Here is a 17,549-nt window from a genome sequence, read left to right as displayed (position 1 = left end):
CCGCCGCGTCCCCGCTAAATATTTCAGCGTGTAATTGCACAACTTGCAATTCCCTTCCGTCAAAGCGTCGCATCATTACACGCTTGAATTAATGGACGGAGATGCCCCCCCCTTCCCACACCCCGCGCATTCCGCCCTCCCCACCGCTGAGAGGAAAAAAACTACGTCGAAATCGCCTAACTCTGCGGCGTCCGCTCATTTATTATGGAAGCAAGAGCAAAGGAAAAAACCTGGACGTCTTTAGCTGTACCTCCGGCCGGCGCAGGGTTGCCACAAACGGTACTGCTACCTCGCAGCGCGGATATAAGAAAGGCATCTTTAACAAACTTTCATACTGTATCTAACGATCAATATTTAGTATAGATTTCAATACTTATATTGTGAACGCCCAAGGTTATTACTGCAGGGTCGTATTGATAGAAAGTGGTAACAAACTATTCGTCTTAAAATACGATAAAACAACACAAACGTTTTTTCCCAGAAACATTAAATAGTGTGCTGAACATTAAGTAATACGCTGTCACTGTTCATATTATAAAATGTTTGCCCATGTCTGACGTGTGTCGCTATTGCCGACAGCCCTAGTCTCTCGCTGCTTACGGCCTCAAGTCATCCGAAATACTTATATTACAGAGTATTGAAAGTCGAGCGGGAGAGATAACAATGCGGCCTCCGGCGGCGGCGCCAACTCACTCCTACCTCTTTACACGCCTGCACACGTTATATGTCTTTTTTAATCATGACGAAAGATTATGAAAGTATGACAGGAGTAGGAGAGGGCATTGCCTTCCGGTGCGGTGATACGGGATAATATAGGAACTTTATTAATTTGCAACATTGGTGCTCGCCGGCGGACGCCGCGCGGTCGCAGGCGGCAGGGGATTTCACGCTCCACCGACGGACAAAGAGACGGGCATTACTTACGCCCTACCGCGCCGCCCGCCCGCCGCGTCTGCCCGCCCACGCCGCGCCGTCTGAACAATGCCCGCCAGTGTGCGACGCCGACGCTACATTACGAGATGCTCCCGTAGTACGTTAGGAAAATACTAGTTCTTCTCACATCTTTGCCGACTTATCATTTTATGTTTAAATTTCAGGGATACAAGCCGTTTAATTTTGAGAGATGAGTGATAGGGTCGCGGCGTGTTGCAACAGATATACATGACACGGTGCACCGGCGGCCGGGTCTGACACTACATACATTGATAACATTTACTTTGTCACTATATTATACCTTAAGTTACGGAATTACATGTGTAACATGTGAATCTGAAATGATGAAAGAAAAATATTACCTCAAAGCCTCTTTTAGTCAGATTAAATATTTTTGAATTCCTTACAAAAATATCCGCGGCCAAATCGGAAAATTTAATTACTCGCCCTAATTACAGCAAAAATAAAAAAAAAATCGTAAGCTCATCTACCACGAGACGGAATAGGATGCGACTTTGAACCTTGTGGTGAAGCAACAAAGTAAAGTATCGAGTGCACGTGTTCCGGAGACAACGGGCGAGGGCGCCGCGCTCTCTATCAACCCCGCATCGTGCACTGCCTTCAATGCCATGACACGTCGGCAGCGCTCGCTGCTCGTAGCTCGGCGCACAACAGCAATTAGCAATGCACGCACCCGCGCCCTACCGCTTGCATTGCTTACCTGTCAACGATATCGCTCGAGGGACACTTCGCCAGGGGGAATGGGGTAGACTCCAAACATGTACAAGAGATATAACTTCTACATACAATATCATAGTATCGGTAGCATCTTATGAAAAGCTGCACCTTCAGTAATGTAGCGCTTTAAGCGTTCAGCGTACAACCTGCATCTGCAAGTAGCAAGGCTCGCTGAGATAATACAGTTCGGAGTCTACAGTCCGGAGTTCGCGCTTCGCCCCCGGCTGCGCCGCGAGGCAGATCCCTAGCCGTTAGAGTTTTTCACAAAATATCTTTGTCTCGGTACGAGCACTCACATTTCGCTAATTAGACGCCGAAATGTCGTTGTACCGAGGATTTTTTTTCGTAGCGACATTACTGTTTTACAAACTCAAATAAGTAGGTACAACACTAAGAGTCCTTAGGCTTCGAAGTCGGCCCTAATTAACTAACTTATTCCTTTTGTAACAACATCTCCGATATCATGAAATGTACTTTCATTAAGTCTACTTAACAAAATATAAACAAATAGATTATTTTTTATTTCAGGGTTAAGACGAGATAGAATCGAGTAAGTTTGTTTCCCGAATCTGCCAATAATTAGCCGAACCTTGGCGGCGGGTTAAGCTACTCGAGTCATAAATATCTTTAAGGGATTGGGGTATAGTCCCATATATTAAAGTAAAACAACACAATCGTCGACATGTTCGCACTATTGAATGTATGATAATGAAATTTAAACGAGCGAAATGCATGCATCCATTACGTTATTGTTAATTATAATGTGACAAGTGTCAGGTTGTGCGCGTTGTTGCTGTGGGGCTCACCTCGAGTTCCTCTTCCGAAGAGTGGTGGTCGTAGAGCTGGTCAGGGTCCGGCGCGCCGCACGCCCGCACCACCGCCGCCACGTCGCCGCCGCCGCCGCCTGCAAACACAACATGCAGTGTCATCAGTCAAGCATTATCTGCCGCCGCCTTTAGCACTACTCCCTTTGTCTACTCTATGAAGAAGTTCGTATTCAACTCGCTTCGGTTGCGGCGGCAGTAGTTCTACGAACACTCGATTGTAAACGCATAGCGCATGACTAGAATTAGAGGTGAAGCGGGGAGTAGAAGAGGGTTGCGGGGAGGGGAGGTTAGTCTTGAACTTGCGAGGCGCAGCGGGCAGGCCGCGCGGCGCCACAGTCACACAAACAAACACAGACACTAAATGTGTTAACAGAGCATGTGATTGTGATTCACCTGTCGACATGTTTATTAATGTTTCCAATCGCCTCATTTATAAGGTACTGATTATGTAGATTTATGTAAACACGACAGTAAACAATTCGGTTATTAAAATTAGGCTACAACTGTAACAGAGTTTACAATTACAAATAACATATGCTGAGGGCGGAGAGCACCGTGCTCGAGGTTGGCGATGTCTGCTAGATTAAATACTTCAACACTACATCAGTGTCCTGAGTCCTGAGCGTCCACGCAGAACCCTCACCTAAATGTGCCTCCTATCATTATTATTTCACGACATATATTTTTAACTCGATCTTTTCTACCTTTCCTACTTGTTTTATTACGCACTGCCAATAAATCCAATGCTTTATTGAATAATACTAAGATTAGTAAACAATAATATTGCTAACGCTAAATACAAATCCTACATGAGTACCAAAATATACGAGTACAGAAGCGCACAATTTAGTAGGAATGCTAATATTACCAAAATTTCGACGTCTAATGGTGATTGATAATTTGTAGGTTCGTAAAGAATACGTTAGGACAGCGTCTGTATGCCGACGTCGTTATGTGTGAAGCGTCACGTGACCAAGGGCCGCCACCACCGCCACCGCCGCAGCGGCGAGAGTCGTCGAGGCGAGTGGTGGCCGCACGCACCGCGTTGCACACGTTGCACATATTTACGTGTGTGCACAGTGCAGCACGGTGCACGCACAGTGCCGCGGGGCGAGGCGGTGCGGGGCGCGGGCACGAATTGGGTCGCCAGCGGTCGTTGCCCCGCGAAGGTTCAACAGATATTTTTCTACGCCGCTCGGCGCAGCGCCTACACCGCGCCGATAGTTTCGTCTCTATAACTCTCGCTAACTTAACATATATTTAAATAACTCGATTGCTATTTCACTTGGAAAGTCGATGAGAGACCAGCCAGATGTTCAAGTCGTAATATAAACTTCTTTCGTTTTCGTAAATATGATTTCTGTCACATGTACAGACACGCGTATCCAGAGCCTTCGCTGATGTTACCTAACATCGGTATCGGAAGATGCACACGAGCTTAATTCGTACTTTGCTCTAAGTTTTCCCTCAGCACCTATGTTCATGTACAAAGAAATACTTTCAAATAAAAAGGATCTCAGTAACCAACTAGCAAGTTTTATAAAATTTATATCTAGTGGGTGATAAAGTGATGTCACAAGTCGGAGCGGATTGAGTGTTCACAAACACCGAAGGATCATAGTAAACTCATCACATCAAATGATTTGCTGGTACTCATTTATTTTCTTTTATGTAAGCAAATTATAATTCACACACGATGATAACCCAGTAAATGGACTATACGTACTCAAGGTCATTCGTAATATCAATAAATAAATAAATCACAGTATATAATTATTCTTTGCATTTGCCACTTATTGTAATACGAAAGTTCAAGGCTATTACATTATATCTACTTGGGTCGTGGTTTGGAAGCCAATAAACATAGATCGTGGGGTCGCTATCGCTAGGGCAATTTGACTTCAAACTTATAATTTGGCGATCGTGATGTGGCGGTCGTTTCTTTGCGTATCGCCACAAGCACAGCGGAGAGACAAGACGTTCTCGTACGGCTCTTGTTGAATAATAATTGAAAGGTGCTCGCAGCGGCGGCGGCGGCCGGCCCACTCCGCGCTGCCGACGAGATCCTATCGCAACATTGCCGGTTTACGGCAGGTCGCACACTGACACTCTATGCCAGTGGAATAAAGTACAAAATCAAGTAAACGCACGTGACTAAAGCCTAAACGATTAGGTTGCGAGGCTTAGATCAAGATTCAATGCGCACTTGAGGCGGGCGAGTCACGAAATGTTAAGTTACCATACATTCATGTTGACAAGCGGACGGTCCGGTTATCTAACTCTCTGCCATGTAATTTATTCCAGTTTATCCAACTTATATGAGAGATACTTTTTGCACTGTTTAACATATTACAGTGTATCGTAATAGTAACGATTGATTCACGCGTAGATAAAGGCAAAATAAACTTGGTAAATAAGTCTAAACCTTTCCCCTGCTGTGTGCTTGTACCTCCCAAATCACGATTACTTCTATAATGGTTAGTGAAAGGCGTATTTCGTGTCTTCGATGGTGTATCACATTAATTTAATCTGCGTTGCTATGAATTGCACACAGATTTGAGATAAAATTGGCTGGCATATTAAGGTCGTGTGTGAATAATAGAGCGCCGTAAACGTGGACCAGCAGATGTCAGTACTGCGCGGCCATGGGACGGTTCAGGGTCACAACCGCTACGCCTGCGTTACGCTTGTTCACGTTATTTACATACAGACACAGCTTCAATCGCCGGCGCGCCCACGCGGCATTTGTGGCAACCGTCGCCCACGTGGCCCTCCAGTTAGTGTACCATCTCACTACAGCTACAATACACATTAGCACCTGATGGACGCAAACATATCTACCATCTAAAAGTTTTTTGTAAGTGAAAATTTTTCAGCTTAAATCAATTAAGAATCGTTTATTAGCAGTTGGAGGATATCGGGCAAAGTAATATGGTGCTGGTGGTTAGTATCAATTATGCAAGATATAACCACGTGTTTAGTATTCATTATAAATTACCGATTATACCCTAACCGTTGCTCATGAACGTTATCAAAGAAAGATCTAGATTAGATCTAGAGGGGCGGGGGGGCAACTAATTTTCACATAGTCTTATTAGACGTAGTTACCATTTCTGATTTCATGTTTCGAGTGTCAAGGGGGTAAGCATTTGCCTCGAGTGATTACCAATCACATCTACTGAATAGTAAAGAAAACGCGTCGCACACTAACGTAATGAAGCAAACAGCGATATCTCTCACAACCACACGTGTTCGATGATTCAGTAATTTTTATTAAAAGTTTTGTTAAACATTAATGAGTGGAAATTGGAAAACACCCCCGCCGCTTAGCATGGTGGCAAGCACCATAAATACGCCTTGGAAACAAGAAATCGAACCTGTTCCTGCCAACACTAGCAACTCCTGTTCCTAGATTCTTAACTAGTTTGATGGCACCCTCAAGACGGTGATAAGCGGGTCCAGTCAATTGATCGCAGAGCATTACTCGACGTGGCCGTCCTTTTCACCGAAGCCACGCAATACAATGCCGCGCCGCCATTTTCATACCTACATGAGTCGATACTAAATGACGTTTCGCATGCGTCGCCGGCGCTCGGTCTATATCATAAATACGTATGGTAAACATAAGATACACTAAAGCGGTCTTGTCCATCTGTTATGCTCTACATGTTTCATTATTTATTATTGTCTATCATGTTAAGATTCATATCAATTTAATGTCATATCCCCTTAAACATCAACGAATAGTAATTGTCGATGCGGACAACGTGGCCGAGTGCGGTGGCGTGGCGATGGCGAGGGGCGCGCGCGGGCAGCACTCACCTCGGCCGCGCGCAAGGCCAAGGTCACCTCCTCCCCTCCCCTGCCTTCCTCTCCCCTCACTCGTCATCATCCCTACCCCTCCTCACACACAATGCAGAGTGCGCGCTTTTTGCGCCATGATGTAATCAGAAATTCGGCGCGCGCGCATCGGCAACGCCGCAATCTGCTCGCCAACAGCCCACCGCCGCACCGCGCCGCACGTCACGCTCATAAACAAAGTGTTTCTTCGTAACTTGTGGCTTTGTTTGTCAACATCGGTCGGCCTCACAACGTTTTACGAAAAATATCATTCAACATTAGTTTGATAAATTGGCAACAAAGAGATTTCAATACCGCGTCTTCGACACACGACATCATATCGCCAGCCAACATATGCAGATCAGGTTCTGTACTGTTTCTAACTATAAAGGTAGAGTTGGCTAATATTACAGCCTAATCGTGGCATCGAGAAAGCGTCGTCGATATGTCCTGTTTCTATGCCCGCTATGGATTAATGTTTTTTCGATTTTCAAATTTCAAATGAACATATTTGCGGCGTTCTTACAGCGAACATTGTGATGCGAACTGCACACATCGGCGAAGAAATAAGGTGTCTTCGGCGGGGGCGTGTGTGGGGTGACGACGATCTAACGTGCGTCTAACGATTGCAGTTGTTCATCAAAACGCTTTTAATTATAATTGCTTTTGCAGTTGCAACTGTAGTTGTATAGATTATTAACTAACGCTCTATAATCGCTTTGAGTGCAAATCAAATCTATTTGTGGCGACCGGCACAGGAAAATCTCTGAGCGACAGCACGGCGCATGACGCCCAACATATCTATTGCTAACTAAATAATATGCAACAAGTTAAGTCGAATAATAATAGGGGACATAAAACACAAAATAAATCTATATATCTGCAACCTCTCATGATCAAAATAAGTGGTGTGTGGTCAATCCGTTGCTTGAACAAACTCAGTCATGTTGAGATTAGTTCAAAATAAAAAGTTAAAAAACATTATGTTGAAGTCTCTCATTAGCGTTAGTACATAAAACAAGATTACATAATATCGTTGGAAATATAAAACGTTCTGTGCAAAATAAGTTAACATGATATAATTGAGTTTACGTCGCGCCGCATTTGGACGCAATCCATCAGCTGAGCGCCGCGTCGCGTCTCCTCGCTCTCGAGTGAGTGCACGCGGCGCTGCATATCTCACTGGGTTTGTCTGAGTGTGCGCCTCACATCAATGCTAATGATGTGGAAGAGGCGAGAAATAATCCAAAGTAATATTCTTAATATCTGGCTACCTTGTTGCGTAACAGGCATTGATTCTAGATTGGTATTTGTTTTGAATTTTAGCTATTTAAGTACCAAAGTGCTTACGTAAATTAACGTTCCGAACTATTGTGCCTAAGTTTAAGATATCTGTGTATTGTGTAAAAAGATATCGCCGATAACATCAGAAATGTGACGTCACTTCACACACAGAGTACACCGGAACAGGGCACGTACTCGCACGTAGCGCCTGCCAAAAATGTCCTCCCCTCCATTCCATTAACTGCACCGTGTACCCCGCGCCCCGTCTCTACGTCGTACGGTGGGACTGGCACCGTAGGGTCTTGCTTTGTACCGACAGCATAAACTTAGTACAACAGTACTTTAGATGGAACAGTGGTACATCCCAAAGCAGTTATAGTCGCTGTACGAATACCAATGCTTTCTGTTCGTCGTACGAAGATGTTGAAAAACACCGGTCGTTTTGCTTTTTAGTGGATAGAACGTGGCCGCATGCTCGATTACAACATTTTACGCACGATTTTGTCGTTCAGTCGCTTGATGGAAAAGAGAAGTAGCTTGTGCAAATGGCCAATATTAAATTATTTTAAACACTGATTTCTTATTTCATTGAAAACATTACACTCGTAATAGATATAAGAGATGTATATAGAAGGATGTAATGTGTAACATGTATGCGGACAGATGGGAGCAGACAGAGGCACTCACTGAGGTCGGTGACATCACTCCACTTCATCACCACGTCGGAGCACAAGTCGCCTGCAACAACACATAGCACACGTTAGTTTTACCTTAGCTATCATTACAAACTTAACATTACACTATTTAGTGACTGAATGCGGAGTGCATTGCATACAGTTGAAGGTATTGGGGAAGGCCCAGCAGTAGTCTGCTATTGGTTAGTGAAGATAATGCCACTATTATAGCAGCAAAGATATTATATAAACATAACTAATCATTGTAGTCGCCCCAACTACCAATTAACTAGTTCGCGTGACGCTACGCTACGACATAAACAGGTAACAACTATAAAACGCCATTAATATAGCCTTAATTATTTCTTGTATCGTGAGTAATAAGTAGTCGCGCAAATTATCACATTATTTATTTGCAGCGGCGCAGCGCGGTTGGGACTGTGAGTGGGAACGTGGAGACACAATGGCGGCCGCTGTCATTGCAATCAGTCGGTAACCTCCGACACAAAAAGTCCGCCATACAACCGCATCTTTCCAGCGGCATTTTGCTTGATATCTAGCGAAATACGCAACGAGCTCGGGCGTTATAAATGAGATTCTGTTTCTTAGTAATTGAAATGTATAAATGCCTTAAAGACTTAAAACCTATTGATTGCTTTCAAGATTACTGCGTTAGGGTTTTAATTTATTTTTGTAACATAAGACAGATTGGAGAGCTAGCTACCTCGGTTAGTGGGTGAGCTACAAAAGACTTAACAAACACATTAGAGGGTTAATGTCTTTCTGCAAGCGATGCCGAGTAGAATTATGACGTTAGTTCAAACCGAAGTAAAGCGAGTGATTGTAAGATTGCGCCGACACGAGACTATAGGCTATAGGCTGCAGGCTTCGGGCAACATGTAAAAGTGCAAGTTGGCGGGAGCGCGACGCCGGCGAGGCCGTGACCGGGTCGCCGGGCGCCCCCCGCACCCCCCGTCGCTACCCGCAGCACCCGCCGCCGGGTCGACGACCTGCGCCACGTACGCGCTTTTGCTCGCTCCCGACCCGCGCTCAATCTCCGCGCCCACTTTTATTTCTATGATCTTTGACACTGCTCTTAATTAATATCAAGTAATTAAGCAATATACTTGGGCTAAGAAACCGAAGCAAGTCCCGAAAGCTTAGAGAAGAATAATGGAGACGAAGAGTCTTACTTTTTATAGTAAGTTTAACGATAATTATCGAAACCAAAGATAGTTATCGAAACCACCGAGATAATTGTAGGAAAACGGACTTACAGATATGGAATGCTAAAGATGTGGGTGACAGCATAAGAGGCGAGAGGCGCGGGCCTGCATCATGAAGGTATCGTACTGAAACAGGGCCGACTGCTGTGTGTTTGTATAACATGTGCCTAACTATCTACAAAGGTCTGCGATAACAATGCATCTGCTAAATATATAAATATTTATTTTTATTTGAACTAGCGGCCGGCTCCGGTGGCGCACGAACACCACATCACTTATTTGATACTATTTTTTGCCGTAAGTTTTCATCGAAATAATAAAAAAAATAATAGATTACTATTACTAAAACTGTTCCCTTGTAGGTATACCATACGATACTTCTCGGAACTATTTTTGAAACTAACACAAACAGTGATTTACGAATTAAAGAGAAACTTAGTTAAGTCTGAGAAGATTAAATAGAATGGGATCATATAGATCTTCGTAGCAAAAACTGGTACGAACTACTTAATTAGGAATAAAAAAGTAGTGGGTGGTGGATCATTCGGCGCAGAGGGGGGGAGGCATTGCGGGAGACGAGGCGGACTGGCACGGCGGACAAAAAACCAGTTCGGAGAATCCTCCGGGTTCACATAATCACAGTTACTACAGAATGGCATGGACAGTTTTTACGCGGGGGAGGGGTGGCGGGGAGCGGCGCGGAAGGCGACTGGAGCGCGGGAGTGCTTTTTGCGATCGCCGGCGTCGCACCATGTAGGGACACGGGACATCAGAGGCTTCATTCACAGAATGGCCGCTGGAAACAAAAAAAATCAATTCACAAGCTCCACGTCGCCTCGTCAATGTTCGGATGTTTTGTCGCAAAGTTTACGTAACGATGGCAGTTGCCTAACGAGCGGTTGTAAGATGTACGGAATGGAGACTGCGATGCCAGCTCCATGGTATTGGTATGCGCGTGTGCGGCTTCCTAGAACCCGCTGCCAATTAACGTGCCCAGCTTTGGTGCGCAATGTTTAATCGATGAGCGAGGCGAGTGGCGCGACTCCCGATATATTTTCTCGAGTACCGAAATATCCACGAGTTACGGCCTAAAATCAGATAAGGAATGGGCTATCACACATCGTTCATGTAACTCGCAATCATAGTCCATTCCTGTCGAACCCTCAGTCACACAAATATAAAGCAGGGAGTTTTATCGCAACTCGACCCATCTGATCAAACAGCCATGTCGCAGCTGGCCAATGGCCGACATGTCTCACCTCTGTGCTAACCAACTTCTCTAAAGATTACAATTTTGTTTTTCACAGCGACACGTGACTCCGTCAGCGTGAAATTTAGACAGTTATTATTTAGACATTTTTGACAGACTTGACGGTTACTCGCTTATATTGTTTTTAAGTATAATTACTAATTATTAATCTAAGCAATGATGTTATTGTTAAAATTACTACCAATTTTATATACGCCAAATTCAAGGTCAACAATCATGAGTGGAGCGTTATCTTGCATATTATTGTTGTTATCGGTATCGGAATAACGGCGGCCAGTTGTTTTGGTGTTATAACGCTGATATCGCAAATGCTGTGGAAAAGTTGGCGAGTGAGCCGCGCAGCAGATAGCGGCCGCGGCCAGACCGCGCGGCGGCCGTGCGCTCTGCGCTGTACGGCTCTGTACTGCGCTTCACGCTACGCTGCCCTGGGGCCCGCCGCGGCCCGCACCCGCCGGCTGCGGGCAGACGCCCACAGACGACGCGCCGCGCTCGCCAAGGACGCGCTAACGAGTTTCTCTTTTGCTAATGAGACAGATGAAGACCAGCACAGGATTACAAACTGTAAGCGGCAGTGGCGGTAATGGCCACTCGGTGGCCTCAGCACTAAAAGTCACTTTTTTCTCAGTCTGTTACAGATTAATGTCGACGGGCATAAGTCGAAGGATTTAGGATAAGTTTAAGTATTATTTAAGCGAATAATATCAGAGTAACTCATTAGTATGAACCAAATATAAGTACCTAATAAGAATAGGTTATCTATGTGCGAGATGCGAACGGGCGGAGTCAGTTGAGATAAACCCCAATAATTGCCATGTTTACAGTACCCACTGACGCTGCTCGACACATTTTATAGCGAAAGATGCAACAGACATTTTCACAACAATCATTAAAAATAACGAGAAATTACCCTTTGAATGATGTATCATATGATAAAATATTATTACTACATATGTTCTTTCTAGGCCAGCGGGGCTGACTGTGGCATAGTCACTATCTTAGGGCAGGCTTGTCGCTTGTCGCTCGCCGGCACCTCGGCGGGGATGTATATAGTGAGCTGGTGATCATGACATATGTTCTTTAGGCAGAATTACGTGATTTTTGCGCAGTTGTCTTTGGCATCGTCATACATCACCAGGTATTAGTTCTTCAGGTTAATCTATTTTTCGCTAAATCAGTCTTCACTGCTTTCTTGACCGTACCAACAGTGTACCTCCACGCTCATAACTAAAGATCTTCTATGTAATTTATCCCTTATTATACCACGCTATATTTTTATTTTATTTTATTTTTTATACCACGCTAAAGATTTCCTTCGAGCCTTTCGTATGGTATCCTATATCTAGTTTTTGTTATATGCAGGAAAAGCGTTCATTAAGATTTAATTTATAAAATACGCTTTTCGTGAGAGTTTAGGCGGTTGAGTTATTTATAAAAGTTTAAAATATAGGTATACTACCCAATATCAAGTCTCGAGCCAGCTGAATAAACAAAGCCGTTCCGAATCAATGGGCCCGTTTGCGCCGCACGCACCCACTGCATCCCTCCACCTCTTTACCGTTCACGACTAAATATTATTTAAATGCATCATTATACATAACCTTGCACAATTTTCTTCCAATTTTTGGACGAAGCACTATAAAATTGCCTAAATATGAACTTCCAGTAACAGTAGGTTCCTTTTCAAATCGTCAGATAAATGTACTCGTTACTGTGATACGCTCGTGAAATAAATGATTTGAATTTGATTATAGTATACAAACGATAGTTGGAACATCATGAAACTAAAGTCAAAACTCGAAAAGGTCGCGCGCCACACACATGAGTTCAAGTTGATCGTGAGAGCTAGAGCAGGATTGTTGACAGGCGACACGAACCGCTACGTGAGTAAAACTCTGCTTCTGCTACTTGAAAAATTATAAGAATATGCTAATGCATTAATGCATTAAATTGACGGGCCCCTCTCTAATCGCTTAGCGGTCGATAGATACGCTCAAGGGGGTCGCAGGATATCCTGTCGTCCACGGAAGCTACTATTGTGTACCCCCTAAAACGCGTATTATTACTATGGCTCGATTTCATCTCAGCACCACCTCTCACAGAAGCATGCACTTAAATTGTTTTATCAATATCCAGCATCGAGATCAGTGCTGACATTAGGCAACGGCGCGGTTGGGCGTCCGCCTAGGGCGTGCTAAGGCTAGCGAATTAGTCTCATATAAATCCTGTCCCCCCTCAAGCATGATTAAAAGTGGGTGTCGTAGAAAATTCGGCCAGGGCGCTAGTACAGCTTAAGTTCACAATACACCACGGTCAAAACCGTCGCCTACAGTTTCAAAATCTAGTTTCTGTAATCACTAAAAAGCTTTCCTAGCGTCGGCCACGGTGAGCGCTGACGATTCTGCAAAACTTTTATCGTACTATGATACATTTTAATTTTGATTTTATTAACCACGAGCTGCTCTTGAGAGTGTATTTTATATTTATATGAAATATTGTATTACTTAATTATTAACAAGCGCAGATAATTAATTCCGCTTTCCTTGCCTACAATTTGCAGTTTAGGCCTACAGTACGCACGACCAAGCGTCGGTCGATGACAGTGCAAACAAGATTGTTATTTTTTTATATCTTTTAGTTGCTGCAACTATTGGAATCGCCGTACAATTCTTGCAAATGCTAGGAATTACTAACATTATCTAAATTACATAGAAAGATGTAATATAAGTGCGAAAGTTTAGTTGGATGGATGTTTATTAGAGTTCGTAGCCTAAACTGCTGAGCGGATCTCGATGAAATTTGTTTTAGATATACTATAAAGCATAGTCTGGAAGAACACATGGGTTACTCACTTTTTTAATTTCACGTGGACAGAGTCGCGGGCGATAGCTAATATTATATATGTATCTCAAAATACTTAGGGTCAAATTAAGATTTAAACAGGTCGTCTGTTATAACGAAGATCTGCAAGAACAGGATTTCTTGAAAACAGTATATTTACGATCTATTATGATTTGTAACCGAGATTGTTGGACAGATAACGAGTGTAGGTATATAAATATGAATTTGAATATTATTAATTTGCAATTTTATCGCTGCTCCGCCGCCGCTCATACAGCATGTTAAATTACAGCTCAACTGCTGGTCTACCTGTCCCCATCGTACAGCAGTTGTAGTGGAGCTACTATCCGCCATCACTTTGCGTAACCACGATGGTTACGAAGACACCGAAACGTGAGTATCTATAAATGGTATAGTCAGAATAAAAAATCCGGAGTGTCAGTATCCGATATGAATAGCATAAGAAATAACCATTACACCACTAGGATGAACGTAGAAACGAATCACAGGAAGTTGTTAGATAAGCTTTGATAGCGAACAACGGTGTTGGGGGTGTGGTAAAGTAGTGCAGGCCGCGAAGCTCCCCGAGACTTCTGGGTGTCCCGGCCCTCCAGGTCCGCGGTACCTACGGCGCGGCAAGGTCAAGGTCGCGAGCCAAGGACACGCAGCAGGAACAAAGAAACGGCCGCATAATAAACACAAACTTAATACATAACCGCGACGCAGCCGTAATATTGGATAAAGACCGGTTCCGATGAAAATAAACAACTATCGCACGTCGACAATAGGCGAGCCGCCGCTGCGCCGCCGGCCCGGCTATGCTAATAAGATTCTAATAAGTCTCGACATCGTCGCAATTGTGCCTGTGCCTGTGTGTGCGGACACCGCTTTGTTTTGGGGTACCGGTTTCTTATATTATTGCAATGACTCGTGTCATGTGACGAGCTTGTGCCGGGTGCCGGCTGGCGCATGCATAACAAGCAGTAGCAGCACTCACCGGTGTCGGCGCTGTCGGCGCGCTCCGCCTCGTCGTCCGACTCGGTGCCGGAGTCGCGCTCCTCCACCTGCAACAACAAGCGGACCAGCTCAACTCGGGAGCCGATCTATCGCCGGTCACCGCTGCACTGTCTGTTTAACTTCGCCGCACTCGTCGCTCCGAGCTATCGATCTCGATTATGCTTTCTTTAGAGATTTGGAAATCATGTTTGTCAAATACGGGCAGTGTCGAGATCGAATAGCCCGCCGAGATCCGGCGATCGTTCCGCTCCTTTGTTCTCGCGGAGCGGGCGGCCATTTTCTGGTGGCGGTTTGCCGGCGTGACCTTCGCGGCTCGCAGCCGGCCGCTTGCCGCTCGCCGCCAACACCCACCTTCTCGGAAACGTTCTCCTCATTCAAAGAATGTGTTCGCAGCTTGTGAGTCAGAAATTTGAGCATTATTGAGCCTCGGCTCGCTCCGGTCGACCGCCGCGGCCGCCACAGCGCCGCGCGACTCGACACGCACTCAACTCGCGATACTGCCACGAAAATTACGCGATGCGGATTGTAACACGCCTACGGCGAACGTTCCACAGACATTTTAAGACCGAATAACATATCCGCATATCACTCGCCCGATCCGTGCGCCGACCGCTCGCCTCGCACGCCGGACTACTACTAGTCTCGTCGGAGTAGCCTTGCGTACGACGCAGTCAGCTGAAGTGGGCACCACCCATTAATGCCGAAAGGACTTATGAGCGTTCGCGTCAAATACTACTCTTTCGACTGAAATTTGTCGACGTACAGAACGATCATAACCATGGAAATCTATTTAAGTCATTCACGGAACTCGAGATAGCCCAAATATAGTGTAAAAGCTTTTCGAGTGGCACTCGAAATAGACTCGACCGGCGATCCATTGATGACAAAGAACCGGAACATGCAAAGATCGCCCGCGATTGGACAAAACATTACAGAATAAGATCGAATTTAATGCAACATGTGGCGTCCCGCTCGCACGCGGCGCGCCGGCCGGCGGGCGCGACAGGGACGGCGGCGCAGCACGCCTCGGTTACATAACGCTCGCCTGATAGTGCCGCTGATTAAAGTAGCGCATGTACAGGCGTGCTGCGCCGCGAGCCCGCGCCTTCCTCAACGTTAGCGTCGCCAATTCCAAAGCTGGCAAACAAGTTACATTTATGTCTGTCTTATGATATATATAGGCAAAGTAGCTAGAGTTATTATTAATCTGATCTTAGAGTTGGGTTTACCATTTAACATTATTCATGTATGTCTAATTCCTCAAAACACGTTACTTAGTCCAAATCTCTGTCAATACAAACCATCTGTTGTCCGCTGGCGCAGCTGCGCGCACTCGGGCGCAGTTCATAGCGCACATCAGCAACCACTGCTGAAGTTGTTGCGACAAGCTGCGAGCTGCTAGTGACATGTGACGAGCGCGCGAGGCTCCACTATGTCTCCGCCTGTTACCATGATTGTAACTTTGTAGATTTTAACTACGTTTACAATGAAACGAGTGAGAGATTAAATAGGGCCCATTGACCTGTGAAACTTATTTCATCATGTGGTTGCAAGATTTTATTGTTTCATTATTAACTTACTATTCTCGTCAGCGCCAGGGGGGAGAGTGGGGAGAGGACAGGGGAAAGGGTACCTCACATATAATTTCTGCCAATGAAGAGAGTATACAGTTGAGACTCGACTGTGTCGTGCCGGTAAGTACATGGAGTAGACATAACAAAATCAACATTTATTAAAAACATAACGAGAGATGGCGCCCTCCACATGCACCTCGCGCACTTACACAATACATACAACAGTAGATACAAGCAATCGTACAGTACTGCGAAGTGCATTAAAGCCGCTTGTAATTGGTCTGTGGACCGCGCGGCGCCCACTCCGCGTCCATCCGCGACCATCCGCGTCCAGCCGGCGTTCACTGCAGCGAGGAGTGGACGCCGAACTCAGATATACTATCATTTGTATTGGCGTCTTACATCTATAACATTCATACATTTTATTTACCTAAATCGTACAAACTGACAAATCATTGGCTCCTGTACTATCGTATGTATAAAACGAGAATTTTGCAAAACATAACTTCATACTTTTAATTATGATGCTTTGACAACTTACTAATTTACAGATATTACTATTTATCAAAGTGATATAAAAAACTAAACAAAGTGTACATTTACAAATTGTGGCTTACGATAGTGTACATAGGAGCCATCGAAATAATTTTGCTCAATACATTGATGTGGAAAAAGACATTGTAAAAAAGTCACTTTGCGTAAAAAAAATAGAATAATAAAACACTTTTTAAGTATTTTTTCAACAGCTCGCAGTACATTATTAGATAGTCACATAAAGATATGTTTGACTTAACAAATATATAAAGATACGAAGCTATCCTTCATACGAGACTAGTTCCGTATAAAATGTATAACTTTTCTCGTGTAATAACAAGATAACATTGAACAAGTCCCTCGGCAGGATTCATTCTTATGTCTAGATATATAACATTACATAGTATGACTTATGTACAACATTTATATATAAACAAGAAGGCACATACGTAAAGGCACAATCGGTATCAAATAGTCTTTTACCTCATATTTATACTAATTTACTATATTTGAATTCACTCTTAATAAGAAATGTTTGATGTATGTATGGAGGATGGATTCCTCCGAGACATAAAAGTATATATGTTTGTGAACTTGTGTGTTTGTTTGTGACAATGATGTGTCGCAGCGCCGCTCTGAGCTCCTTCGCCCACGGTGACATGTGACATGTGACACGCACACACAATGACACAGTGCACGGGCGAGTGCGGTCACAGGAAGAGCAGCTCATCCTCGAGGTAGTGCGGGTTGTCGCGCACGTACTGCTGCAGCTGCTGCACCGCGCGCTCGAACTG

At 44.5% G+C, this 17,549-nt stretch overlaps 2 protein-coding genes across 4 annotated transcripts in view; both read right to left on the bottom strand.

The window, feature by feature from the left end:
• Nucleotides 1-6: 6 nt before the first annotated feature.
• On the bottom strand, nt 7-15,630 carry LOC106111549. 3 transcript variants are annotated; one of them, XM_013293672.1, is made up of 5 exons: nt 14,999-15,630; nt 14,628-14,694; nt 8,310-8,360; nt 2,619-2,624; nt 7-2,575 (listed from the first exon to the last, which is right to left on the bottom strand). In XM_013293672.1, the coding sequence occupies exons 1-5, from the start codon at nt 15,062-15,064 to the stop codon at nt 2,445-2,447; spliced, it is 321 nt and encodes a 106-aa protein (XP_013149126.1). In that variant the 5' UTR covers nt 15,065-15,630; the 3' UTR covers nt 7-2,444. The 3 variants fall into 3 exon arrangements, with proteins under 3 accessions (XP_013149126.1, XP_013149128.1, XP_013149127.1); XM_013293674.1 differs by lacking the exon at nt 2,619-2,624 and having other exon boundaries at nt 7-2,572; nt 14,999-15,622; XM_013293673.1 differs by lacking the exon at nt 2,619-2,624 and having other exon boundaries at nt 14,999-15,615.
• A 1,835-nt stretch (nt 15,631-17,465) lies between these two features.
• Nucleotides 17,466-17,549, bottom strand: part of LOC106111471 — a 4,057-nt gene continuing 3,973 nt past the window's right edge. The window contains exon 5 of the mRNA XM_013293589.1: nt 17,466-17,546. Coding sequence (XP_013149043.1) covers nt 17,466-17,546 — 81 coding nt within the window. The remainder of the gene's footprint in view (nt 17,547-17,549) is intronic.

The sequence above is a fragment of the Papilio polytes genome, unplaced genomic scaffold (genome assembly GCF_000836215.1).
Source record: "Papilio polytes unplaced genomic scaffold, Ppol_1.0 DF824158.1, whole genome shotgun sequence".
In the NCBI taxonomy this organism is placed as follows: domain Eukaryota; kingdom Metazoa; phylum Arthropoda; class Insecta; order Lepidoptera; family Papilionidae; genus Papilio; species Papilio polytes.
This window is presented reverse-complemented; position numbering and strand designations above follow the sequence as displayed.

Coding starts and splice junctions, on each gene's coding strand:
- LOC106111549 (XM_013293672.1), bottom strand. CDS start 15,064: ATGCTCAAATTTCTGACTCACAAGCTGCGAACACATTCTTTGAATGAG. Junction 14,695..14,998: donor AGGAGAACGTTTCCGAGAAG/GTGGGTGTTGGC, acceptor TTGTTGTTGCAG/GTGGAGGAGCGCGACTCCGG. Junction 8,361..14,627: donor CGCCGACAGCGCCGACACCG/GTGAGTGCTGCT, acceptor GTGTTGTTGCAG/GCGACTTGTGCTCCGACGTG.